This window comes from Lontra canadensis, unplaced genomic scaffold (genome assembly GCF_010015895.1).
Source record: "Lontra canadensis isolate GAN:19392208 unplaced genomic scaffold, GSC_riverotter_1.0 scaffold30, whole genome shotgun sequence".
Taxonomy (NCBI): domain Eukaryota; kingdom Metazoa; phylum Chordata; class Mammalia; order Carnivora; family Mustelidae; genus Lontra; species Lontra canadensis.
In genome coordinates this window covers 17,701,084-17,727,949 of record NW_022631024.1, presented here as the reverse complement: position 1 = coordinate 17,727,949, position 26,866 = coordinate 17,701,084, and the positions used below count along the sequence as shown (strand labels likewise).

At 59.9% G+C, this 26,866-nt stretch overlaps 1 protein-coding gene and 1 long non-coding RNA gene across 8 annotated transcripts in view; both read left to right on the top strand.

Annotated features, from left to right (window-relative positions):
* The window catches only part of RALGDS (ral guanine nucleotide dissociation stimulator), a 41,925-nt gene extending 21,669 nt beyond the window's left edge, over positions 1 to 20,256 (top strand). For 4 of the 7 annotated variants that reach the window (XM_032866167.1, XM_032866166.1, XM_032866169.1 and 1 more), the window contains exons 2-18: positions 7,688 to 7,798; positions 8,947 to 9,140; positions 9,358 to 9,456; positions 10,297 to 10,490; positions 10,736 to 11,187; positions 11,962 to 12,177; positions 12,464 to 12,567; positions 12,974 to 13,058; positions 14,032 to 14,100; positions 14,523 to 14,609; positions 15,148 to 15,180; positions 15,493 to 15,614; positions 15,777 to 15,872; positions 16,115 to 16,316; positions 16,471 to 16,713; positions 17,772 to 17,886; positions 19,427 to 20,256. In XM_032866167.1, coding sequence (XP_032722058.1) covers positions 7,688 to 7,798; positions 8,947 to 9,140; positions 9,358 to 9,456; positions 10,297 to 10,490; positions 10,736 to 11,187; positions 11,962 to 12,177; positions 12,464 to 12,567; positions 12,974 to 13,058; positions 14,032 to 14,100; positions 14,523 to 14,609; positions 15,148 to 15,180; positions 15,493 to 15,614; positions 15,777 to 15,872; positions 16,115 to 16,316; positions 16,471 to 16,713; positions 17,772 to 17,886; positions 19,427 to 19,602 — 2,598 coding nt within the window. In that variant the 3' untranslated portion in view covers positions 19,603 to 20,256. The remainder of the gene's footprint in view (positions 1 to 7,687; positions 7,799 to 8,946; positions 9,141 to 9,357; positions 9,457 to 10,296; positions 10,491 to 10,735; positions 11,188 to 11,961; positions 12,178 to 12,463; positions 12,568 to 12,973; positions 13,059 to 14,031; positions 14,101 to 14,522; positions 14,610 to 15,147; positions 15,181 to 15,492; positions 15,615 to 15,776; positions 15,873 to 16,114; positions 16,317 to 16,470; positions 16,714 to 17,771; positions 17,887 to 19,426) is intronic. The other 3 variants (XM_032866165.1, XM_032866164.1, XM_032866168.1) reach the window with 3 other exon arrangements.
* Positions 20,257 to 21,907: 1,651 nt separating this feature from the next.
* Positions 21,908 to 23,670, top strand: LOC116872868. Its single transcript, XR_004383696.1, has 2 exons — positions 21,908 to 22,473; positions 23,441 to 23,670. It is a non-coding gene; the product is annotated as an uncharacterized LOC116872868 (long non-coding RNA).
* The last annotated feature ends 3,196 nt before the right edge of the window (positions 23,671 to 26,866 follow it).

The window sequence follows — 26,866 nt, the reverse complement described above, 5'->3', positions numbered from 1 at the left end:
GGGGTGGGGGGAAGCCTTTGGTGGGGGGAACTGTGGGCTGGGAGATTCCTCCTGAGCTGGGCGGGTGGCAGGGCCAGGCGAGTTCTCTAGCCCTCATCCAGCTACAGCTCCAGTCTTTGGCGGCTCCAGCGACCCCCAGGGACGGTGGGGGTGGGAGGCCTGACACCAGGCCAGTACTCATCTGACTTTCATTACGTCTGGCAGCGGCCTGGGCTTTGTGCGCTGGGAGGGTCTGGCCTGCGTGCTCGGAGGGGCCAGGCAGGTTCCTGGCCTGGGTGGGGCGGGCCTTTGCTGCTTCTCTTCCTCTCTCTCAGTCTGTCTGCATCCCAGAGGAACCAAGCCGTATCCCTGCCCAGGGGTCTGCCTTCCCTCCGATTTCCACCTCCCCCCTCTTCCCCTCCCCCTCTCCAGCTCCCGTTCTCCCTGCTGCTCTCCCTCACCCGGCCTCAGCATCGAGATCCAGGCCATAGCCGCTGTTTAGAAATCAAAGGGGAAGCTTCTGGCTGGGGCAGGAAAACCAGGGTCCTGGCAGGAGAGGAGGCCACTGCCGGAAACCAAACACAATGACCATTTACCATGGGCCGAGGGGAGGGGGGTGGGCTGGGAAGTCCCTGTCCCTCCTGCCAACACACGCCCGCCCCCCATCCTGGAGCTGATTTCCTGGTCTCTGTAGCAGGCCAGAGCCAGAGCGACCCTACTCAGGGTCCCTGTCCTCTCTGGAAACCACCAGGCGATTTCTGCCTGCCCTACCCTCGGCCCCATTTCCTTACCGTGCCTCCACCCAGTCCTTCCCTCTCTCAGCTTCGGATGTCCTTGCACATCTGGGCAGCCTCCCATCATCATGATCGTGAGCCAGGTCACAGCTGACCCAGCTCGGCCAGAGGGGCTCTATGCTCTCTGGGAGTCCCCTGGCCTGTGCACTTGTCTCTGGGCAGGCCACTGCCTTGGCCAGGTAGGAGGAGATCTCGCTCTGGAGCACCTACAGGCTGCAGGCCCTGCACCCGCACTCCAGCTGCCTTTAACCCGGCCCTGCAGAGAAGTTGTTCACCCCACATTATAGCAGATGGCGGGCCAGCGGAGCAGGGTGGCTGGTCTTAACATACGCACAGCGAAGAAGGACGTGCTGCCAGGTCTTGAATGGGGGCTGTTCTTTATTGGGCGCCTGCTGTATGCAGGAGCCCACTGCAAGGATCCGAGAGGTCTAGGGCCGAGCTCACGGTCAAGGCAATTAAAAGTGCAAGGGGCCCGGGGGTGGGGGGACGGTGGGAGCTGTGAAGGGGACAGAACCAGGCTCAGGCAGCCCAGAAGCTCCCAGTCAAGGGAAGGGTAGCAAGGCAAAAGTCCTCTGGGTCAGAGGACACCGGGAAGAGTTTCTAGGAAGGAGCAAGCGGACCGCTGGACCCCACAGATTTAAAAAACGCAGCAGACAGGAGCCGGCACTCTGTGGGAGGCTCCATGCTAAGTATTTTGCATGAATTTTTGTCTCTTTGCTGTCAGGATTGCCCATTTAACAGACGAATCACCTGGAGCACTAGAGCTAGATGGCCCAGACTTACCCAGCTAGTGAAAATGGCAAAGACGGGAGTCTGGCCCCCGTCGTGTAACCCTGCAACCGCAAGGCCTGAGCATGGTCTGGGCGGCAGGGAACACGGAGGGCCTCTCTGTTCTTCAGGAGAGGTCAGTAGGAGAGGCTGACGCCCACCACCGCCCCCAGCCTCCCGCCTCCTTCCCAGCTGGCTGATCTCTTGATGACACGCATGCAGCTCTGCAGTTTAAGCCCCAGGGCTCATTTGCCTTTGACCCTGAAGGCCTTAGAGGTGCAGCCTTGTGAGGGGGGGGGTCTTTGTCTGCAGACTGGAATCTGTGAGGAGGGCTTCTTAGCTCACCCCAGACTGTAGGGCCTTGGAGGGGACTGACTGCCACCTGCTGGGCCCCCACGGACCCTGGGGTTCCCCTCTTGCTCAACTCCTCAGGGGTCCCAGGAGAAGAGGAAGCAGGGCCAGGTTGGCTGGCACTGGGCCCTCCTTCCTCCTGTAGGTGGGAGGCATTGAAGCATGCCCAGTTGTGTCCCGGAAGCAGTGGGGACAGTGGGACTCAGCCTTGGGTGACTGCTCACAGGCTGGGCTCGGTTCGATCCTCTACTCGGAAGCCGGACTTGTGTTTCCAGGCCCTGTCCTTGGGGCTGGTAGAAGGAGTTGGAGTAATTACGCACCAGCCCTGGGCAGCCTCTGAGCAAGCCGGGGGGGTGGTGGATTTGGGGACACAGTGCCCAGGAGTCGAGGATGGGCTCCCAGGGGCTGCTAGCCAGCTGCCCAGACGGCTCCCAGGACACGGCCCTGCACTGTGGCCACCCTGCCCCGGGCTCGGGCTCCCAGCCTCCTGGGCTCAGAAATGTGGTGTTCCCGGACTTGCAGCTCTGGCGACGCGGCTCTTCCTGCTCCCATTCTGAGGGTGGGGAGCCGAAACCTGCAGCCTAGTGCAGGAGGGGCAGAACTTTGAGCGGTCCCAGTCCCGCAGCCCTCCCGGCCGGCCCGCAGCTGGACGTGAAAAGAGGCTAGCTAGAAGATTGCGTGGGGAGCTCCAGGGTGTGGGTGTTGCCTCTGCACTCTGGCGAACAGGGAAGGGTCGGACACACCTGGAGCCCTAGTGTCCTCAGAAGCAAGGGGCAGGTTCACATACACTGGTCAGAAGTTGGAGAGGAGAGGGAGCTGCAGGGGAAGGCCAGCTGGGCACCTTGCAGCCCTGGACCTGCTCCCACTCCTGGAGCCTCACTTATCCTCATCTATAAAATGGACCTGATACCAGTTTCTCCCCTAGGATTGAGGTGAGGACCAAGGGAGCCTGGCAGCCTGACAAGTGGTCCCACAGTGCCTGCCTGGCACAGTGTCCAAGCCAGACAGGTGGCAGCTGCCATGATTGTGTTTTCTGACAAGGTGCCAGGGCAGTGTCCATGCCCTGGGCTTTGGGGGCACAGTTGGCCTGGCGCTTCTCAGGCCCGGTTCCCTTAGTTGAACCTCAAGGCCCGCAGCTGGAACCCCAGCAAACCAGCCATTCTGTGGAAGGGTGCCGGGTACAAGGAAGCTGGGCCCCGCCATTGCCAACCAGCAGTGTCACCTGAGGAAGGTCCTCCCACCTCTATCCTCTGCTCTGAGCCTGAGTGCGGCAGCCACAGTGGAGCACGGCAGCGGCCAGGCCTAGATGGGACGAGGTTCATGGGCCACGGTTAAAATCCGGGCCCTGGCTGCCACTTCCTGGCTCCTGACCTGAGCGAGTTCCCCACCCGACTCCTCCCTCACCCATCAAGTAAACGTGACAAGTCTGTAAAAAGCCTGGTCCCCAGGAAGTACCCACAGACCTTGGACTCTGTGGTTGGTGGTGGACGCTTGCGTGTGGCTCTTGGGGCTAGACATTCAGCTGGCCCTGCCCCGCACCCTCTATGGACCCAGGCCACCCTCCTCCTCAGCTGTCACCAGCTGCACTCCCTCAATGGCCTGACGTGGGGTGGCCTGCTAGCCTGACAGCCAGGAGCTGGCCTTGGATGGACAAGAGGACAGGCAGTGGGCACGGCCAGCGTGGAAGTCCCTCCCCCCGCCCTCCTGCACTTGAGGCATCCTCCCTTTCTTCTCTGTACATGCTGATGAGTAACTGAGCTCAGGCTGGGGGGGGGTCCTTGGGGCTTGTGTCCTTGGGGACAGCCTCTGGGGGGCTCAGTGAAGCTGGTCACCAAACTCCAGTGTCTGGGGTCACTGAGCTTCCGGGGTGCCCTGTACAAGCCAGTCCCTGTAGAGTCCCCAGCCCAGGCTGCCCCTATGGGATGCAGCGCGTGGGGCCAGGAGTGTGGCTCACCCCCATCCAGGGCTGACCTGGGGTCCCCACTTGGTCCTGTCCATGTCCTCGGACTCAGGTAACAGGACACCCACCAGAGCGTAGGGGTGGGGCCCTGCTGCACACCAGGAGGCTTTTCCTTCTCCCCAACTTGTTGGAGCTTATGGTCCAAGAAATGAACCAGGACTTAGACTTGAGAAGTCCTGGGTTCTCTCCTCAGCCCAGCCCCGCTGCCCGCGGCCTTGGTCTCCATTCCACGAGTGTTTGCAGGATGCCTTGTCTGAACAGTCCGGGAGCCTGGGATCCCAGGAGGGCTGACCAGGCCCTCTGTCCATCTCCCATCGCCACTCCTGCACGTGAGCAAAAGGCCAAGTCGGAAAGCTGCAGGGCTGGCTTGGGCAGTTTAGGACTCCTGCCCTTTCTGTAGCGGCTGTCCTGGAGGCTCCCACGGGGGCCCTCAGGGTTTCCCCGGTAAGTGTCTGTCAGCAGCTCTGTGGGGCTGTGGTCAGCAGGTGGTGCCCAGTATCCTTTGTTCCCGTTTCCAGGGTGTGTCACGTGCCACGTGCTGCGCACTGTCTCTGGACCCCACTGTTGCCCTGTAGAGAGCTGCTGCTCTTCTTCCCATTTCCTGGATGAGCTCACTGAGGCCAGGGCCAGAGAGGCTCGGCAAAGCTGGAAGTCAGAGCTCTTCATGAAAGACTGTATCCTGGGGTCTGGTGGGCCCCACGGAGGGTCCTCATGTGCCTGGGCCTGCAGGGTGCCGACCAGTGCCCAGGAGAGGGCCTGGGGTGGCATCTGTGACTCTGTGGCCCTGGGTGGCAGCTCAGCAGGGTACATGAAGGACCTCATCTCAGGCAGGCGCAAGCTCCTCCCTGTGGTCTGAGCCACCCCTGCCCTGCCCAAGTGGGACCAGGTCTCCGCACGTGGCCTAAAGAGACAGGAGGACCCCGTGGTGCAGGCTTGAGCCCTTCTTCTCTGGGTGTCTCAGCCCTGGACTGGGCCTCTGTAGGAGGAGCTGGTCTGCGGAGGAGGCATCTGGGGGGTCTGGAGGCCCCTTACAGCCATCACTATAAGGAAATCCACACCCAGGGGAGCAGAGCGGGGATGAGAGTGACATTGCCATCTCCCTACACACAGGCACGAGCCGCCTTCTGGGAGAGTTGGCAGGGCTGGGGAAGAGCCAGCAGGGCCCCTCGGGTCTGTCCCAAAATGGGGGTGGGATGGGGCCTGGCCTGCAGTCACTTGGGGACAGGCATGCTGCTGGCCTGTCACCCTGAGAAGGCTGATCGGGTGACACCCAAGTAGTTTCTCCTTCTTCTTGTCCCTGGGGCTCTGGGCTGCACTCAGAGGGACAGTGGGGTGTGGGGCACATGGGTGCCTATTCTGTTGGCGTCTGCTCACCAGGGTCTGGGGGCACTGCCCCACCCACACTCCCCTTGACCCAAGCCGGGGAAGGCCAGGCAGCATGTGCAAGGCCCAGCTGCCACTGGATCCCAGGGCCCTGGGGACATTGGCTCCCCAAGGACACAGCCATCCCTGTGGCGTTCTGTTCCCCCAGAAGTCAGCCGAGCACCCTCCTGCCCTGAAGAGGCCTCCCTGAGGCCATCTGTCTGGTCAACCACGCCCATCCTTCCCCAGGAGCACCCCCCTCGCCCCGCCAGAGCACCCGCTACGTGGGCCTGCGTGCGCTGCCCTCTGCTTGCAGGGTGGCCCAGGATTGCCTACAGGCACAGGGCTCTGCACATCTTGCTGCGGGGGGCCCTGGGGGGGACAGATGCCTGGCGTTAGCTGCTTTCCCTCTCTGTCCCTGGAAGCGGGGAGGAGTAGGAAACAAATGCCCTGCTCTGCCACTTCCTGGCCCGCCCCCCCCCCCCCGGGCCCTTTGCTTCAGAGCCTGCCCCTCTGCCGCCTCGCGGGAGGTGGTCACGGGCTCCTGCACCCGGCTCTGGGGGTCTGCTTTCTTCCTGCGTGGCTGCGGCTGCCCGAAGGAGCCAGAGCAGCCCCCCATCTGTGTGACAGGGCGATGACTCCCGCGTCTCAGCCAGTGTGACTCCGGGCATCCCGCCCCGCCCTCCCCACCAGTCGGCAGAAGTGGGCCCCTGGGGGTGGGGGCAGGGGAGGGGCTTGGGGACCACGTACTGCGCAGGCCAGCTGCTCTGCCGGAGAGGCCCAGGGCTCACTGCAGGGGTGGGGGGTGCTGCTCTCTGGACTTGCCGGGGATGGCCACTGCCTGCCCGCAGCACCCAGAAGCCTTGATGGACCCCCACTGGGAGCCAGGTGCCCTGTGGAGTTCAGGTGCAGGGCCCTCTGGCGGACCCACCGGTCCTGCACGGGGCCTCCCAGCTCACTGCCCACAAGCGGGGTGTTCCTCCCAGCTGGGCCACATGTGGCTAAAATAACCGTGGAGAAGGCCGGGCTCGGCCTCCTCAGGAAGTAGGCTCAGACCCCTGAGGACATGCCAGGGTGGTAGCCCCCCATCCAGCAGGGGGACAGCTGGTCTCTGCAGCCTTCGTGCTCTGAGGGCTCTTCCAGACAGGGGAGGGAACGTGAGCTTCTGTCTCAGCTTTTCTGCTCAGGAGGAGTCTCCCCGGTCCAGTGGAGGGGCTGGGTCATCGGAGGGGTGTGGGTGTGGGAGGTGGCACTCGGGGGACCTCTGCCAGTCCCCTGCTAACTCTCCACAGACAGGCTGGCACTCTCTCCAGAGAGAATGTGATGGCAGCGGCTTCCCCGTTGGTCCAGTACCGAGCGTGGGAGGGCGGCCACAGGTCAGAGGAAGTGGTCTTCCCGAGGGCGGCTGGCCTCCTGCGGCTCACAGGGGCTGCAGGAGGCGAGAGGCCCCAGTACCCCGTCGCCGACCCCAGAGGTGCAGCAGGGGCCCTGCCAAGGCGGCGGACTTCAGGGAAGGCTGTGGGTGGGCTGAGTCAGCACCTTTGCCCGCGTCTCCCGTAAGCTTCACACCCACCTTGGGTTAGGGCAGTGATGCGCGGTCCCAGCCACTGGTATGGATTGTGTGATCAAGGGCCCTGTGCCAGCTGGCACAGCTCCTCCCTCAACCCTCAGAGGCCACCCTCCCTACTGCAGCACCCCCCCGCCGTGGGGGCGCAGACAGGCAATGGGGCTTGGAGATTACGGCCCCAGGCCAGCCTGCCCAGTGGGAGGGTTCGCTGACACCTAAAACAAGGGCCTTTACTTCCTGTCCCAGGCAAAGTCCCGTGGTTTAGGGTCCAGTGAAACCCCAGTCATCTGCCCAGACACTGCACCGTCACTGTTTGCCCGCTGTCCCCACGCACATGATGCTGGACGGGAAACCAGGATCTCCTCTGTTGCCCAAGAAGGCACAAGGGCATGAATGAGCAGAAAGGGAAGGAAGTGGCCTTGGATGTGGCCATCGGGGATGCCCTATGCCTGCCCCTGACGCGTGATGCTGACTCCAGGGCTGGGCTGGGAGGAGCTGCCCATGCCTGCTGAGTCAGCTGGGGAGCAGGGACGAGGGCCTTGGGGGTCCTGGTCTGTCATCCACCCACAGCGATGTGTCTTTGGACATGTTGCCCCTCTCCCAGCGTCCACGTCCTCATCTGTGACACGGCTGGAAGGCAGTACCCCTCTTGTGGGCAGAGGGGGTGACCCTGGCCATGAGCATGTTGCTGGGGGTTTCCGGGGCCTGGAGGGCTGGCGGCTGATGGGGTGGGAAGGGGTGGGGCTGGGGGCCTCCAGTGAGCCCTGGAGCTGCCAGGCCACTGCAACCCTGCCAGGGGCCAGGCCGGGGCAGGGCGGGGGTGGGGGGGGTGTGGATGCCGTGCCTTGGCTGGGGACTGGAAGGCTCACGGGGGCAGCCCCTGACGGCCCCACCCCGTCTCTCCAGAGCTGCACGCAGGAGATCGGTGAGGAGCTGCTCAACGGTGTCATCTACTCCATCTCCCTGCGGAAGGTGCAGGCCCAGCCCGGGGCCAACAAAGGCCAGCGCTGGCTTGGGGTGAGTGCGGCCGTGGGGCTCCTACCCCCAGGAACCCACCGTCCCGCTCCCAAAGGAGCCTGGGCCTCCACGCCCTCCCCTCTGCCCAGCTCTGGGCTTAGGCAGGAGCAGGGTCACTCTGCATGGGACACCTGGGAGGCTGAGTCGCTGAGCGTCTGACTCTTGATTTCGGCTCAGGTCCCGATCTCAGGGTTGTGAGATCAAGCCCAGCGTCGGCCCCGCATTGTGCGTGGAGCCTGCTGAGGTGCGCTCGCGTTCCCTCTGCCCCTCCTGTGCACGTGCAGACGCTCTCTCTCTACAAAGAAAAGTTCATCCACACCTGCGTGAACATCTAAAAAGACACCTTCTTACGGCTTCCCCTTGACACTGGGCCCCAGGATTTTGTGTTTGCACCCCAGTCCATCGTCCCAGTGGTTGGCAGCCCCGCCTTCCGCGTCACCACTGGGAGGGGCCGGTTTCCCCCAAAGGCAGGGAGGCTTGAGCTCCTCTAGGTTTCGGTACCAGCCCCCCAGCACAGCCACGTGACCCTCCGGCTCGGAGGGCCTGACTGGGCCACATACCGTTCCAGAAGGGAGGCCCATCGTCGGGGTGATTCAGCCCTTCATGCCATGGGCCCGGGCTGCACCGATCCCTGCGGACCTTCCCTTCCCAGGAGGAGCCTCTGTCTTCTCATCTCAAGGAAGAGCGTGTTTTGCCAGACCTCATGGGGGTCGTGCTTTTCCGCCTCCAGCCAACAGGCTGACCCCGAAGGGTTGTGTCTGCATGCCTTGTTAGTCCCCATATCAAATTCTCTGTTTGTCTGTTTGTTTGAAGGTTTTATTTATTTATTTCACAGAGAGAGAGAGAGCGGGAGAGAGGGAACGCAAGCAGGGGCAGTGGGAGAGGGAGAAGCAGGCTCCCCACCGAGCTGGGAGCCCGATGCGGAGCTCGATCCCAGGATCTTGGGATCGTGACCTGAGCCCCCCAGGGCGCCCCTCAGATTCCGCTTCTAAAGCTGAGCTTGTTTCTCAGCTTGGGGCAACGCGTGTCTTCTCTCCGGCCTCACATCCCTGTGCCCTTGGGACGTCATCGGAGCCGGGCCCCCACCCTCCTGGCGGCCCCAGGCGCTGCCGCTGATCACACCCCTCCTTCGTTCCACCTCACCCCAGTGTGAAAACGAGTCTGCCCTGAGCCTGTATGAGACCTGCAAGGTGCGGACGGTGAAGGCAGGCACGCTGGAGAAGCTGGTGGAACACCTGGTGCCCGCCTTCCAGGGCAGTGACCTCTCCTACGTCACCATCTTCCTATGCACCTACCGGGCCTTCACCACCACCCAGCAGGTCCTGGACCTTCTGTTCAAACGGTGAGCGGCACCCCGACCCGCCCCGCAGCTCCCCGTCCCTCCCCACGGCTCCCCACCCCAGTCCGGGCAGGGTGTCTCGGCCGCAACCCTTCCCCGCTTGGACACCAAGCCCCTGCTGGACATTTTGCATAGTTCCGCGAGCGGGCAGACCGGCCTCCCTGCCCTCCTGGGCTTCTGCTGTAGTCGGGGGGTCAGCCGGTAACCCTAGACGTCATAGCAGGTACGGTAGACGTGACGCCCTCACGGCCTCCTCTAGATATGGATGTATCCTCCCTTACTCTGACAAGGACGGCGGCCCCCAGGACCAATTAAAAAAGTGAGTGGACTTTGGGTCTGGTGGGAAGGTCCCCTGTCTCCCAGGTGGGGGACATCTGGGGCTTTGGTGGGGCAGAGCCCTGGCCCCCACGTCTGTGACTGCTGCTGGAGGGCTGCGGTGTGGGGGCCTCTCCTGCAGAAAGACAGGAGTCAGACCGTTGTGGCTGGGCTCCCGGGACCTGAGGGGCAGAGGAGAGGCTGGGGGCTGGAGGCCAGGGTTGGGCCCTGAGGCCGTGTGTCCCCACCCCTGCCCGCCCCAGCCCTGTCTGCTCTGCTGAGATCCCAGAGCCACCGGCTCACATGGGGGCCTCACGCCTCAGTGCCCCAGGCCAGCCACCCTCCTGCAGTTCCCAAGAATAGTGTCAGTGAGAAGATGAGACCCCACGTGCCTGGAAGGAGATCAGGCAGGCGTCGGAGCAGGGGCTGGGGGTTGTAAGGCCATGAGAACCCAGGAGGACTGGGCAGAGGGACACTGCCTGTTCCCTCCTCCCTCACAGACTGCTGCAGTACCTACCGTGTGCCCCAGGGCTGGGACAGAGCAGACGCTGCGCCCCCTCCCCACCTTCCTGGGGTTTACAGTGCAGCAGGAGGGACCCCAGACAGAGGAGTGGGTCAGGCCCCCCGGGGAAGGCAGGGGTGCTCACACCAGAGATGGAGGGCTCCCTCCTGTGGAGACTGCCGACTCGCATCTGCTGGCCAGACCTGCCCCTGCCTGGATGGCCCGTGGGGGTGAGCTGGGTGGGCCCGGCCTCTGGATGGAGCATCCCCCGGGGTGCCCCGGGGGGCCGTGTGGAAGGAAGGGCCAGACCACTGACGCTGCCGCCTGCCCGCCTACCTCCAGTGCCATCTCCTCCATTCTGGGCACCTGGCTGGACCAGTACTCGGAGGACTTCTGTCAGCCCCCAGACTTTCCCTGCCTCAAGCAGCTGGTGGCCTACGTGCAGCTCAACATGCCCGGCTCTGACCTGGAGCGCCGTGCCCACCTTCTGCTGGCCCAGCTGGAGCGTGCAGAGCCCGCGCAGGCGGAGCCTGAGGGTGAGAAGGCCGGGGCTGGGTGCCTGGGGGTGTGTGGGGATGGGTCGGTGCTGGGCCCCACAGGGATGAGCCCCACAGGCTGTTGTGGGGCCAGGTGCAGGGACTGGGCTCAGAGCACCCAGCGGGTGTACCGCACTCGGGGAGCCGTCCCGCTGAGGCTTCCTTCCTGGGTGTGGCTTTTCTGGGAGGCCCTGGGCTGAGCTCTGTGTCTGCAAAGGGACATGGAAACTTCTCTCCTCCTGTAGCTCTGTCCCCTGCTCCAGCTCCAGCACCAGTTCCAGAAACAGCTCCAGAACTAGAGCCAGCTTTAGCACCAACTCTCCTGCCTACTCCGGAGCCAGACGCTGCTCCAGCACGAACTCTAGAGCCAGACGCAGCTCCGGCTCCTGCTCTAGAACCAGATGTGGCTCTGGCTCCGGCTCCGGCTCCGGCTCCCACTCCAGAGCCAGATGCAGCTCCAGCTCCTGCTCTAGAACCAGACGCAGCTCCGGCTCCCACTCTAGAAGCAGACGCGGCTCTGGCTCCCGCTCCAGAACCCGAGCCATCTCTGTCTCAAACTCTAGAGCCAGAGACAGCTCCAGCGCCCGAGCCTCCCTGGCCTTCAGCTGTGGCTGCAGAAAATGGGCTGAATGAGAAGCCTCACCTCTTGGCCTTCCCTCCCGACCTGGTGGCAGAGCAGTTTACCCTAATGGATGCAGTGAGTGCCTCTCCGTGGTGGGACAAGGCAGGGGCACCCCTTCCTCTGGCCTTGGGTCCATGCCCTGCCATTCCCCGGCCCCCAGCTGATGTCCTGCTCTAGCTCCCAGTTCCAGCAGGACTCACTGTGAGATCCGCAGACTGGGGACATAGAGACGGGACCCTCCCACCCCAGCCTGCGGGGACTGTGGATTACATGAGGGGGAACAGTCGAAGGCTGGGTGGGGCCTGGCCTATTTGGTGGGGGAGCGGAGCTCCCTGAGGGGCTGCCTGCTCCCTGGGTCAACCCCCCGATCTGCCAGGAGGCCTCACCTGCCTCGGCACTTATTAGGCACCTGCTGTGTACTAGAGTTTCTGGCAGAAACCAGAGCCCGAAGGTATGGCACCCACAGCGGGCGTGCACCTGGACGGGGTCAGGGGGGCGGACCCAAGGCATGATGGGGGAGCCAGAAGTGCCCCCTGCTGTGTGCAGCTGTGAGGCCCCTTCTGGTGCTTGGAGTCGGTAAGGGCGGGCTGCTGAAAATGCTGGACTCTTTCCTCCAGTGCGTCATCCTGGGCCACTCGTGCTGGGCGCCTGTGGTAGGCAGAGAGCAAAGCCCAGACACACACACACACACACACACACACCCCAGGCCTGCAAGGCTCCAGCCACATCCTGCCCCACATCGTTTGCTCCCGAGCTCAGCTCTGACCAGGGGCTCTGCCTGGGACCAGGGGAGCGGGGATCCTGAGCCGGGGTGTGGCAGAGCTGCGTGACACACCCCCTGGTCCCCAGGAGCTGTTCAAGAAGGTGGTGCCCTACCACTGCCTGGGCTCCATCTGGTCCCAGCGAGACAAGAAGGGCAAGGAGCACCTGGCTCCCTCCGTCCGTGCCACCGTCGCCCAGTTCAACAGCGTGGCCAACTGCGTCATCACCACCTGCCTGGGGGACCGGAGTGTGACGGCCCGGGGCAGGGCCCGGGTGGTGGAGCACTGGATCGAGGTGGCCAGGGTACGCCTCCGAGGGGCCCTGGGGAGCCCCTGTCTCACTTGATCTGCCCTCAGGGTGGTGATGTGGCGTCCAGGCCCTTCCTTCCTCTGGAGTGCGCCGGCCTTAACCGGCGTATCCCGCCGCCCGGGTGCTCACTGCCCCATGACTCCCTCCTGTGGGCTGTGCCGAGATCCCCCTCCTGGGAGTACTGCCTCCCCGGGCTCCGCCGGCATCCGTCTCCCCCAGGTTGGGAGCTCCCAGCCACGGGGACCACAGCCACATCTCAGCCTTGCTTTTCCTCCCCCAGGAGTGCCGTGTCCTCAAGAATTTCTCGTCACTCTACGCCATCCTGTCCGCCCTGCAGAGCAACTCCATCCACCGGCTGAAGAAGACGTGGGAAGAAGTTTCCAGGTGGGCATGCCTCTCTCAGCAGGAGCTCCAGGGGGGACCCAGGACCTGCCAGGGGTCGGCAAATCCTGAGCCAGCGAATCCTGGGTCAGCTGGCAGGGCCTCCGAGTGTCCATTGGCCTTAGGCAAGCAGTTCTGCCTCGGGACTCAGTTTCCTTATCTGTCAGCTACGAGATTGGGCCACACTGGAGATTTTCCTGGGTTTACTCAGCAGCCACACCACTCTGTCCTCCTGAAATCCAAACGGGTCGGAACAGAGCCCCCCACACAGCTCTCCCCGGGGCCCGCAGAGCGGGACCCTGTGTGGAAACCACCCATCCAGGCAGTTCAGGGCCTTGGGCTCTAAAATAAAATGGATTAGCACGCACCCCCTGTGTGCTGTTCCCAAGGCTGTCCTCCGTTCCCGCAGGGAAAGCTTCCGAATCTTCCAGAAGCTGTCAGAAATCTTCTCCGATGAGAACAACTACTCGCTGAGCAGAGAGCTGCTCATCAAGGTGAACCCTGGGAGGAGGAGGGAGGATCTCAGTGAGCGGTTCTTTGAAAGATTCCAGTCCTGTCCTGTCTGGACTCTGCAGAGTGGGATCTTTTTGGTCCCTGGCCAGTGGGGGGCAGTTTGGGGAACAGGAGACCCTGGTAATGGGATGGTGGGGGTGCAGTCGGGGGACATTCCAGAAGGGATAGGTGAGCTGGCAGGATTAGCAAGTGTCCTGCTTCCTCCAGGCAGGTAGCTGGATGGGGTCAGGGGTGGGGGGCTCCTGTCTGCTATAGCTCAGGGGAGGGCTCCCTGTCTGCCTAGGGCCAGGATGCCACAGGGGAGGCCAGAGGCCACATCGCAAAGGGGCTGCCAACCTTGGGTCCAAATGAGCAGACCCAGGACCTAGCTGTGGGTACGGTGGGGGGCTGCGGACTTTGCCCCAGGCCGGACACCACAGATGGATCCCAGGGAGTCTTGCTAGGCTCTCCCCACAGGGCCTCCAGTTTGCTGGAAGACCAGTTAGCGGGAGTAGGTCTCCAGCTGGGAGGGAGGAGCCCACTGTCCTCCGAGTCCCTCTGAGACCTCAGGCGAGTCCCTGCTCTCAGAAAATGGAGGTGTAAAAAAAAAAAAAAAAAAAATGGAGGTGTGATGAGCCTGGGGTCCCTCTGGTCTCTTGACTCATGGGGAAGCAGTGAGGCACAAGGAGAAAAGAAATGGGCATGAATTTTGTGCAGGGCTTCACCCCGGGGCAGGCGAGGGAGAAGAGCGACAGGAACAGGTGTAGGATGCAGAGTCCTGGGATACCCCCAGGAGGCGGGGGTCTTGCTCACCCGCACTTTCCAGACAAGGAAACAGGCTCAGGGAGGGTGGGCTGCAGTCCCACGTTCCGGCACCACGTTTGTACCAGTGACCAAGGCCCAAGGTCAGGTCTGTTGGAGGGGAAGCTGGGGAGGAGAGGAAGGTCTCGCTGACCCTGTCCTCAACCCTGGCAGGAGGGGACCTCCAAGTTTGCCACCCTGGAGATGAACCCCAAGAGAGCACAGAAGCGGCCGAAGGAGATGGTGAGTGTGCGCGAGGCCGGGAGCGCGAGGCTGGGGCCGCAGGAGCTGGCCTCCCCTCGAGGAGAGGAAGGGCCACCCCCACCGCCCTCCCCCCACCACCCTCCCCGCCTCTGGGCCCTGTGAGGGCCGCGCCCTGACCTGCTGCTGTCTTGACGGCGCTGTTGATGGCCACCAGACCAAGGGCCTGGGAGAGCCGGGCTTGGGACAGGTTTAGGGGTGACGAGGGTCACCAGAACCTCGGTTACTTGCCAAACACTGGGCCTGGAAGGTGACTAGGGGAGCTGGGGGCCCGTGGCTACTAGGAAGGAGTCTGGAGGAGACAGCTGAAAGTCCCTGGGCTGCTCCGAATGGGAGGCCGGGGTGGAGGCTGCGGCCAAGGAGGGCCCTGGTCCCGGCTCATCAGCCCTGCCTCTCAGCCGCAGGGTGTCATCCAGGGCACCGTTCCCTACCTGGGCACGTTCCTCACAGACCTGGTGATGCTGGACACCGCAATGAAGGACTATCTGTATGTGAGTGAGCCCTGCGGGCCCGGCCGGGGTGGGAGTGGGGCGGGGATCCTGGAGCCCCAGAGGAAGGCGCCCCTCACTGAGCCCTGAGCTCTCAGTGCTGGGCACACCTCATCTGAGAGCCCCTGGCCACCCCTGTGCCCAGCTCCCCCATGAGTGGAGAGCTAGGTGCCCAGCTGGTGGGGCCTAGAGCTACAGGAGGCTTTGGCCCTGGCAGCTGGCAGTCTGTCCTCAGGCAGTGGCCACGGACGGAGAGGCGCTGGCCGTCCAGGGTCAGGCACTGGGGTGGCCAGGCTGGGCCGTCTTGCCCTAGGCCTCAGTCTCTCCTGTCCTCAGAGGGTTGGGCAAGAAGTTCCTTAAGGCTCTGCCCGTCCCCCACCCCCACCCAGCCACCCCTAGATCCTAGGACCCGCCCAGAGCCGGGGTGCGTGCACCCACCTTTCCCCTGGTGGTGCAGCCGGGAGTGCAGCCTGAGAGGGGCTGAGGGGCAGTCCTGGGCAAGGGGACACTTTCTGAGGGTCGCTGGCTGTTTGCTTTTCAGGGGAGACTGATCAACTTCGAGAAGAGGAGGAAGGTGAGCCCCTGCAGCCCCTACATGTCAGCGGGGGTGTGGAATCGAGACCCACGGGTAGAACGCTGGGCCTCACCCCGCTTCCTCTCATATTCCTGGGGCGGGTGCGATACACAGAGGCGGGGGGACCTGTCCCACTGGAGGGCAGGTGTGGGAGGCCGGAATCAGGGATGACTTCCTGGGAGGGCTGTTTGGACCCAGCTCTGAGAACAGGGGGGGCCTGGGCAGGAGTAGAGAGTGCGGAGGGGGCACCCTGGGGCCATGCCCAGCGCCCCATCCATGCCAACACCCTCCTGCCCTGCCCTCTGGCCCCAGGAATTCGAAGTGATCGCCCAGATCAAGCTGCTCCAGTCGGCGTGTAACAGTTACAGCATCGTGCCTGAGGAGCACTTCCGGGCCTGGTTCCGGGCCACGGAGCGGCTCAGCGAGACGGAGAGGTGCGTCTGCGCAGGAATCGGGTGCACTGGGCGGGCTGTGGTGCGGGATCGTGGTCGGCGCTGGACTGACTGGGCGTCTAGACCCCCCCTGCCAGGCAGGTTCTGGGAGGGAGACCTGGGTGCGCCTCCCCGTAGCCTCACAGCCGTGCCTCTGTCCCGTAGCTACAACCTGTCGTGTGAGCTGGAACCCCCCTCCGAGTCGGCCAGCAACACCCTCAAGGCCAAGAAGAACGCGGCCATCGTCAAGCGCTGGAGCGAGTGAGCGCCGGGGCAGGCAGGACGGGCTCCCTCCCGGCTCCGCGCAGCCTCGGGCTAAGCCTCGGGCTAAGCGTGCTTCTGCGTGGTAGGGTGACCCTGATCCGTCACTCCCAGAGCAGGGACAGACACGGGCCTGGTGACTGACCGAGTGCTTGGCACAGAGGCTGCACTGTGGAGTGGAGGGGGCAGGGGCGGGGTGTGGCCCCGGGGAGGCCCCCAGACGAGCTGATCCTTCCACACAGCCGCCAGGCCCCCAGCGGGGAGCTCGGTACCAGCGGCAGCTCCCACTCCAAGTCCTGCGACCAGCTCAGGTGCGGCCCCTACCTCAGCAGCGGGGACATTGCCGACGCCCTCAGCGTCCACTCGGCGGGCTCGTCCAGCTCCGACGTGGAGGAGATCAACATGAGCTTTGTCCCGGAGTCCCCCGACGGTCAGGAAAGAAAGGTGACCGCCACACCCCCTCTCCCGGGGCCCAGGTCCCCACTCCTCGGCCCCCCATAAGTGGCCAGGAAGCCCCAGCTCCTACACGGAGCTCTTGGGGTCCCCGCGGTGCAGGGCACTGGCCAGGGCACCCCTGCTGATCGTGCCATCCCCACAGTTCTGGGAGTCGACCTCCCAGTCGTCCCCGGAGACCTCTGGCGTCAGCTCGGCCTCCAGCAGCACGTCCTCCTCCTCGGCCTCCACCACGCCCGTGGCCGCCGCGCGCACCCACAAGCGCTCCGTGTCCGGGGTGTGCGGCTGCAGCTCCTCGCTGCCGCTCTACAACCAGCAGGTGGGCGACTGCTGCATCATCCGCGTCAGCCTGGACGTGGACAACGGCAACTTGTACAAGAGCATCCTGGTGGGTGCCTGTGCGCCCGGGCCGAGCTGCCGCAGGGCTGGGAGGGGCCGTGGAGAAGCTTCCCTGGAGGGCGAGTGCCCGGGAGAGCTTCACAGAGCAGACGCCTCAGGGGGGGTGGGGTGGCCCAGGGGTTGGAAGGAGCCACAGGAGGCCTGAGGTCAAGGGCTCAGAGCTTGCATCTGGATCTTGGAGGGAGACAGAAGCTGCCCGTGGTTGGAGTGGAGGGTGGGCCGCGGGAACTTGGGGCTTCTCTGTGGGCGTGGGCTGGGGCCAGGAGGTGCAGGGAGGCCAGTGGGGAGGCAGGGACCATGGCAGGCTGGTGGCCCTGGAGGTGGCTAGACCATGGAGGTCCTTCAGGGCTTGAGACCAAGCCAAGGGGCTTTGTCTCCAGACACTGTGTCTGCGGAGTGGGGGCGGCGGGGGGACTCATGTTCCAGAGCTCAGGCTGCAGAGGAGTCACATGCACTCCCCAAAGACCCCACCCCCCCATCTGCTCATGCCGGGTCAGGTGCCCCGTGACACACCTGTCTGTGCTGAGCTTGACTGTCGTTAACGGTCACCCGTAGGACCCCATGTCCAAGGCCCATCAGCACTGTGGCCTTGGGGTCGAGGCAGGAGGGGTCAGCCCACGCTGACCACCCCTGAGCCTCCAGCCAACGCAGACCTGGCAAAGAGGCGGCCCCTGGGCTCCTCTCTTCCCTCCAGGGCTGGGCCTAGACACTGTCTCTTCCCTGGGTTCATTGATCCCCTTGTCCTGCAAGGACAGGCTCAAGGGGAGCAGCCCCCGGGAGCCGGCAGGTTTCCGAGGTGGCATGGGAGGAAGGTGGTGGGCTTGTAAGAGAGTGGGGGGGCAGAAACAATTGGGAAAACCTCCCCATCCCTGCACAGAGGCCTCCCGGGGCAGGACGAGATGGAGGGGCCCCCGTGGACCTGGCACCCAGCCCGAAGCTGAGCCTTTGTCTGCAGTGGGAGGCATCTCCAGGGGTTCCCGGGGCTGCCCACTGCGGGGGCCTTCTCCAGGCCCTGCACCCTGACGGTCTGCCTCTTCCCCGACCCAGGTAACCAGCCAAGATAAGGCTCCAGCCGTCATCCGCAAGGCCATGGACAAACACAACCTGGACGAGGACGAGCCGGACGACTATGAGCTAGTGCAGGTTATCTCCGACGATCGGAGTAAGTCCGGGGCCGGCCGCGTGGGCCATGGGCGCAGCCCCACGCCCCAGCCCCAGGCCCAGGGCCCGCCTTCCCAGAACCCTGCGCAGCCACACTGGGGGTTGGGCGGCCTCGCACAGGAGCCTTCACCGGCCCCTGGCACGTGCGTGCCCTTGGCTGCACGTGGACAGGCTGCGGGAGGCCGAGCTCCAAGCGAGCAGCACCACGCGGTGAAGGGAAAGGGCTCTTCCTCCGGGGCCAGGCAGCCTGGCAACAGCGCCCAGGGGCCGCTCATGGAGCGCACTGGCTGAGATGGGGCACAAATGCTTCAGAAGGAATCATGCCCCCCGTGCACCTGAACCTCAGATATGTTAAAATCCACGCACATGTGACGTTGTCTGCATCCGCCGGGGCTGCTGTGACTCACCATGGTGGCCGGGGCAGCGGATGGACTGAGACGTGGGGCTCCCAGCACACAGTGTTCTGGGATTCTGGCGAGGGCCCTCGTCCACGGGGCAGACGGCCACCTTCTCCTGGTGCCCTCACGTGGCAGAAGGGGCGAGGGTCCCCTTATATAAGGCGTCCGTCCCATTCCTGACACTCCAGTCTCACAACTTTATCATGGCCTACAGGCCCCATCGTCTGGGTGTGTGGATTCCCACCCAGATTTGGGGGGACACATTCAGACCACAGCAGATACTAAGCATAGGTTCTGAGGGGCCCCACTCAGTGGGTGAGAGCTGGGAAAGTGGCAGAACCAGGGCCAGCACGGACTAGGAGGCTGACGGCGGGCCTCAGGGAGCTGGGGCATGGCCCTCACGTCGCCTGCGGTTTCCTCATCCCCACAAGGGAGATAACAAGCCAGAGGCTGATCCATGCAGACCTCTAGGATGTGGGGCTCTGTTCTCTCCCGTGAGCTGCCAGCTGTTAGCCCAGACAATTCATGGTGACCCCCAGCATCCCCAAAAGTTGTTTCCGGAACCCTCTCTCACCTTCTCGCACCATTTTGGTAGAACAGGGCAGGTGCAGCCTGCATCTTACAGGACAGGAAGACTAAGGCCCAGGACAGGGTAGGGAAGGGGAGACAGGGGCAAGAAGCTAAGTGGTAGTGGGCTCCTGTCCACAGCAGACGGGAGAGGAGGAGCTGCCCGGGGGGCGTGGATTCTCCTGGACCCTGGCACAGAAGACCTGAGGCAGGACCTGCCCTTTGCTAGGCCCCCAACCTTGGTCCTGAGTAGGGCAGGATTTAGGGGAGGTGTTCTGGATTCTAGAAATCTTCCGGCTCGAGATCATGGTCAGCGAAGGCAGCAGGGCAGCCCACTCCAGACTGAGGTGGGGATTGTGGAGTCAGAGTCCCTTTTCAAACACGAGTCATTGGCTTTCCCGAGTGCCCGTCGGTCTCCTCGGCAGGTGTCACTCCGAGGGCTCATCGGTCTCCTGATATTGGGTTGGGGCGTCTCAGCTCTTTGGCTCAGGCCTGCCCTGGGGGGCCCTCAAGTGGTGGCTGTTCTGTCGGGCCTTGTAAGCATCTGTAACCCTCTCCCCGCCCTTCTCCCACCAGAGCTGAAGATCCCTGACAACGCCAACGTGTTCTACGCCATGAACTCAACGGCCAACTATGACTTTGTCCTCAAGAAACGGACCTTCACAAAGGGAGCAAAGGTCAGGCACGGCACCAGCTCGACTCTGCCTCGCATGAAGCAGAAGGGACTCAAGATTGCCAAGGGCATCTTCTAGGTAGTCCCCGGCACTGGCCAGCCACGGGACCACTCTGTCGGGCGCTGGCCGGCTGGGTGACTAAGCACCTAGAGACTCCAGTGGCCCAGGCCGGGCGGACACCTTCTGCCTGACCTGCCAGCTCAGGCCACCCCCAGACTCCAGGTTCACCCTGAACCTCCCCGGCTGCCGGGATTGACGCCAGCTGTTTGCTCGGCTGACCTGGCCTCCCGTGGACCACTCGCTGCCGTAGGTGCCTTCAGCTCTCTGGAACCAGAAGACTAGCTGACTTTTGCCAAGGAGCACTGCCGACGGCCATGGCACCCCGCCTGCCGCCCGGCTCCGCCCTCTGTGCACTTCCCCCGCACCTGCTCGGGTGTGGGTCACTGCCACCTGTGCCCAGGGGCACCCCAGGGCACCCACTCATCCACTGGGTCTGACCACTGCACTTCTCTCCTCATGCCCATGGGCACTGGCCCATGCCCTTCTCGGGTCCTGGGCCCTCTTTCCACCAGGCTAGCCTTTCCCAGGCTGCACCAAAGATACCACCATCAGGGCCAACAGAGCGAGGGAGTCTCTCCCACCCCCGGCCCAGCCCTCCCCCAGGAGAGGAGGGCGGGGAGCCTTTCCACAGATCACACTCCTCACCCGGTGTGCGGGGACGGTCTCCGCTGAGGCCCATTGCCATGGACTCTTACGACACTGCGAGTGCCACCCACCGCTGCGCCCTGGGCTTCACGAGACCACACGAGACGGGGGTTAGTGGGAGAGGAGAATCGGGGGAACGGGGAGGGGTGTTGAATATTTGTATAAAAGGCAAAAACAAAACAAAAAAAGTTTACCAGTTGGGGAGGGGCAATATTTATTTGTTGTAAATAGCAAATGCTAGACTTGAATCTTATATTAAAATCTGGTTTCTACTATAGCTTGGGAGTTGCGGTTTGGTTCTTCCACTTCCTGCGCTCATAGAAACGAGATACAGACTCTCGCATTCTATGTGCAAACAGGAGATCTTGCGTGGTTACCGGTTCATCGTATGCGGGACAAGTGAGAAGAGCCAGCCACCCTTCTTCCCACTGACTTAAGGAAACGTGCAGACCTAACTTTCACGGAGCAGATGCTCAGCTCGGGGTCATTAAGCTGGGCACTGAGCTGGGTCAGCCCCCCAGCACCCTTGGGATTCGAGGTTGGAGGTGCTTTCACAGGGCTTAGCAACAAGCCCAGAAGCCTGGGTGTCTTTAAAAATAGCATTTGTGGGGCACACAGGTGGCTCAGCCAGTTAAGCGTCTGCCTTCAGCTCAGGTCATAATCCCAGAGTCCTGGGATCAAGCCCAGCCTAGGGGGGGGGGGGGGGGGGGTCCCTGCTCAGCAGGGAGCCTGCTTCTCCCTCTGCCTCTGCCCCTCCCCACCACCAACTCACCAGAGCTCTCTCACTGTCTCTCAAATAAAATATTTAAAAAATAATTAAAAAAAAATTTGCAAGAGATAATTATAGAAGCAGCAGCGCAGGGGTCAGTCTCTCCATGGAGACCATTTGGCTGCAGGGAGAAAAGGATCAGAATGAAGCATCTGGGGACTTTGGAACACCCCTCGCCCAACACACAACAGCCAGGGGAGTGCTTGATGACAAACAGCCATGGGACGTCAGTGATGAAGGAGATCACTGCCAGTCCACGCACTGACCACCAGGGCAGCAGGACAGAAGCTTCAGTCCCCAAACAAGGAATACATGTCACGATGTAGTTTGGAAAAGTCACTATAGAAACAGAAGATGGAGCTCTCGGAAAACAGAAGTGAGCCTGGAGGAGGGGGAGAATCTGGTTTCCAGAATTACCACATTGTCATCCTCAGTATCCAGTTCCCAGCAAATTACAAAGCGTACAGAGAAATAGGAAGATCGTGCTGCTATGTAGGAAAAAAGAATTTGGCAGACTTCCCTGATGAAGTCCATGCATCGAAGTTACTAGTCAAAGACATTAAGTTGACTGCCTTAAATATGCTCGGTGAGCTAAAAGAAACCACAGACAGCTTAAAAAAAAAAACAAAAACAAAAAACAAAAACAAAGAAAATCTATGATGTAAGAACAAATAGGAAACTTATATTGAGAAGTTATGAAAAGGAACCACATAGAAATTCTGGAGCTATGAGGCACCTGGGGGAGCTCAGATGGTTGAGCATCTGCCTTCAGCTTAGGTCATTATCTCCAGGTCCTGGGATCAAGCCCCACATCGGGCTCCCAGCGAAGTGGAGAGTCTGCTTCTCTCTCTCCCTCTGCCTCTCCCCCTGCTTGTGTGCTCTCCCTGGCTCTCTAATGAATAAATAAAATCTTAAAAAAAAAAAAATCTCTGGACTGTACAATAATTGAAATGAAAAAACTCACCAGAAAAAAATGAAAAGAACTCACCAGAGTGGTTCAATGGCAGATTTGCACAGGCAGAAGAAAGAATCAGTGAACTTGAAGATAAGGCTGGCGACATTATTCTCCCTGAAGAGCACAAAGGAAAAAGAATGAGGAAAAATGAACAGTCCCCTCCAGGAGTTGGGCGACATCAACAAATTAGCAGCATCCGGATACCAAGAGACCCAGAAGAAGAGAGAAAGGAGCAGAGAGATTATTTGAAGTAAAGATGGCTGAAAACTTCTCAGATTGATGAAAGACTACCTCTACACATGGAGACGCTCAATGGACTTCAAGGAAGAAAAACTCAAAGGGACCCACTATCTCTTCAGGGTGAAGGGAAATGAGGACATTGCCAGATAAAGGAAGTTAAGGGATTTTGTTATCAGTAGACCTGCCTACAAGAAATCCTACAAGCAAACCCTTCAGGCTGAATGAGAGAACACTAGACAGTAACTAAAAGCCATAGGGAAAGTAAAGAGCTGAAGGAGAGGTAAGTAATAGATCACTTAAAAAGCCTGTATCATTTCAATTTAGGTGTATAACTCCTTTTTTCTATATAATGTAAAAAGCAAATTTATGAAACTGTAAATCTGTGTTAATGGGAACAGGATACATAAAGGAAGTGGGGATGGGAATTTACAAGAGCTGAGTGTATACTACTGAATGAACTTGGTATTACCAAACTAGGTTGCTGTAAGTTTAAGATGTTAATTGCAATCCCAAAGGTAACCAATAAAATCTTTTTTTAGAAATACATACAAAAGGATGGAAGGGAATCAAAAGGGTACACTATAAAATAATCAGCTAAATCCATAAAAAGCAGGAATGGAAAAATTGAACAAAAAGTAAATAGGACATGCAGAAAACAAGTCGCTAATGGAAGAAGGAAGTCATCAGTAATTAAATATAAATGGGTTAAAGGTTCCACATAAAAGGCCGAGTTTGGCAAAATGGATTAAAAAAACATGTTCCACCAATATGCTGTATTCAAACAGACTCGCTTTGGTTTTGGGGAGTTTTTTCTTAAGATACTATTTATTTACTTACTTGTTTGTTTGTTTGTTTGTTTAAGAGAAAAAGCTCAAGCAGGGAGGAGAGGGAGAAGCAGGCTTCCAATGAGTAGGAAGCCTGACATGGGGCTCCATCCCTGGACCCCTGGATCATGACCTGAGCCAAAGGCAGTTGCTTAACCAACTGAGCCACCCAGGTGCCCCCAGAGAGACTCCCTTTGAGAGAAATCTGCAAAAAGGTTGAAAATAAAAGGGTAGGAAAAGATATTCCACCAGAACAGTAAACAGCTGGGGCAGCTCTATTATCTGACAACATTGATTTTAAGTCAAAAAGCTAACAAGAGACAAGGAAGGTCAGTATGCCCTGATAAAAATTTCCATTCATCAAGAAAAAAATAACAGTTGTAACCCTCCATCCCTAAAGCAAAACCTGACATCTTTTTAAAGGGAGTCGGAGACTTGACTACGTGACTTGAACAATGGCTGGGAGAATCCGGGTGGACGATGGCTCGGGACAGAGGACTTAAACCACACTCTGTCAGACCCGGCACACAGAAGCGGAGGCCTTCACAATGGCAGCCAGGCACACGAGCTTCTCAAGGGCACATGGGACATTCCCCAGGACATGCCATCTGTGAGGCCACGAAACAAGTCCTAATAAATTGTAAAGAATGAAATATGTGAGTATCTTTTCCAAGCAGGTGGGATAGAAGCAGAAGGCAAGGGCGCCTGGGTGGCTCAGTTGTTAAGCGTCTGCCTTTGGCTCTGGTCGTGATCCCGGGGTCCTGGGATCGAGCCCCTCATCGGGCTCCCTGCTCAGCGGGAAGCCTGCTTCTCCCTCTCCCCCCGCGCACTATCTCACTCTCTCTCTCTCTGTCAAATACAAAAAAAGAAGCAGCAGCAGAAGGGAAAGGTGGAAAGAACACGGGCTACTCAAAAGAATGTGGAAATGAAGCAGCACAATAACCCGGGGGTCAAAGAAGAAATCACGAAGGATGTCATAGAATAACTTGACACAAGTGGAAACAAAAACGCAACGTACTGTAAGTTACGGGACACAGCGGAAACAGGGCTAACAGCAGAATTTCTAGCAGCCGATGCCTATATTACAGAAGAAGGAAGATTTCAAGTCAGTAACTGAACGATAGCACTTGAAGGAACTAGAAAAAGAACCACCAAAGCTGACAAACCTTTTAGTGAGACGGACCACGAAGTGTGGTGCGGGAATCTGCCGTGAAAGCGGGAACGTCCCTACCAGCTGCACAGGAACAAAAGGATTGTGAGGAAGTGCCGCGACAACCGTATGACAGCGACACGCGCTGGGAATGGCTCCAGCCGTCAGGAGGGCTGGCGCTGTGACGCGCCACAACACAGACAGACCTTGGGAACACGGCGGTCCCACTTCAGGTATATCTAGAAATATCTAGAGCAGGCAAACTGAGGGGCACAGAAAATAGAAGAGACTACCGGGGGGGGAGGGGAGAAGGGAAAACGGGGTGTTATTGATCGATGGATACAAAGTTTCTGTCAGGGGTGACGAAAAAGTTCTGGAACTCGGTATGTGATGTTTGCACAACAGTACGAACGGCACTAATGTCACTGAATCGTGTCTTAGAAGTAGTTAAATTGGCATGTTTTATGTTGTATATATTTTATGCTTTTTTTTTAAAGATTTTATTTATTTATTTGACAGACAGAGATCACAAGTAGGCAGAGAGAGAGAGAGAGAGAGAGAGGAGGAAGCAGGCTCCCTACTGAGCAGAGAGCCCGAAGTGGGGCTCGATCCCAGGACCCTGGGATCATGACCTGAGCCGAAGGCAGAGGCTTTAACCCACTGAGCCACCCAGGCGCCCCTTTATGCTGGTTTTTAAACAATAACGTTTGCAAGGATCATTTCCTGACCCAGTGCGGCAGCTGCCTTTCTTAACTTTCTTAGCTTCCGAGGAAGAGGGAGCATTTTCTGCTTGTTTTATTGGGGTTTAGGACGAGGAACTTATGACCAGTTAGGAACTTAGAGGTTTCAGGGTTAGATTTGAATTCCATCAGCATTAAGTAGCGGGGGTGGGGATTAGGATTGTAAACAGATCAAAATGTGCAATGTGGGAGGGAAAAGGCCAGGGGGAGGTTATTAGCCAGTGGACTATGGTCGAGCAGGACTTGGCGTCCTAAGTTCTCTCTAGGGGCCCATGGTCAGCCCTTTACCTGAACTGCAAACCTCTGTCCGTAGACCGTCTTCTGAGCTTGCTTTGAATCCAGGGGAAAGATTACAAACCAGACTTGAGGCTTCAGCTGAGCCTTATTCCTTAAGCACTTCTTCTACCTGTGACCTAGGATTTCCACATTCCTGCAACTCTTCATATAATTGATTTTGCCCAGAAAAACTTCAGAAGCCTCTACCCTGCCCACCTCTCTCGGCCAGGCACGCGGGGGCCACTCATCCTGGCTGGGGTCTGACGAATTCCAGTTCGGTGCTGGTTTGTGAGGGTAAGGGTGCAGAGTCCTGCCTATGAAAGACCACCCAGTCCCCCTCATTGGCCAAGACGAATTCCCAGACCATGTGGTTCTGAAGTCCACCAGATCAGGCAATCACCAGCTTGTGGCCTCGGTCTTGTTGGTACTGACTTGTCCTAAAAGGGAGCTAGGCCAGAGCCCTTAGAGCTTCCAGCCCCCTGGGATGGCCATGTTCTTTGCCCAGGTCTGTGATTTGGTTATGTCACGGAGGAAGTGGGTGGTTCGAAACTTTCCTGCAGGGAGGGTTGAAAAATGAGGCAGGGGAGAGAGGGGGAGGAATGCCGCCAAGACTGCCAACCCAAGGACACAGTGAGACGTGTCACTAGGGTGGTAAACAGGGGCTGTCCTCAGCTTCCCCAGTTGTCCTCCTTGGGCATCACCATTAAAGGTTAACATAAAGGTTAACTCCTGGCCCCCTGGAGGTGAGTGGGGGTGGAGGGAGGCTCCAGGACCCTGGACAGCTGCCAGCCTGCCCCTCAACTGTGCTGCGGGGTGGGGGGGGGGGTGCTTTCACTTGGCTTTTCCTCCTTATGGTCCAGGACTGTAATTGTATTTTCTCTGCCTCATGAGTTTCTTTCTTTCTTTTTTTTTAAAAGATTTTATTTATTTATTTATTTGACAGACAGAGATCACAAGTAGGCAGAGAGGCAGGTAGAGAGAAGGGGAAGCAGGCTCCCTGCTGAGCAGAGAGCCCGATGTGGGGCTCGATCCCAGCACCCTGGGATCATGACCTGAGCCGAAGGCAGAGGCTTTAACCCACTGAGCCACCCAGGCGCCCCTGCCTTATGAGTTTCTTAACATTCTCTTTTCTCTTGCTTACTTATTAAGAAGATAACGTATAATACAAACACAAAGTATGTGTTAATCGTTTGTGCTACCTATGAGGCTTCTAGTCAACAGTAAGGGTGTTAGATGTTACATTTTTGGGGAGTCAAACATTATATGTGGATTTCTGACGGTGGGGGGGGTCGGCTGGCCCGACCCCCATGCTGTTCAGGGATCAGCTGTATTTTCAACCTCATGCTCTGGCTATGGGCTGTAAAGGTAAAAGCCCGAGGAATTGTGGGATGACCCGACAGTGGCAGGTGTCCCCCAGGCCCCCAGACATCCATCAAGGCTGCCTTAGCCGGAGAGGCCTTTTCCGTGCAGCCCGGGGGCTGGGCAGAGCCCGGATCCCAGTGCCCCCAGCCATTCTGACGCGGCCCAGCCCTCCCGGGATGCGATTTTCTGAATGACAGGCAGGCACAGCTGTGCTTTCCCCCAGTAAGGGCTGGAAGTGCCTGTCCCAGGGCCAGTCTGGGGTGCGTCGGAGGCCATGGGGTGTGAGGTTTCCCCTGCAGTGCCAGGAGGCTCCTGAGAACA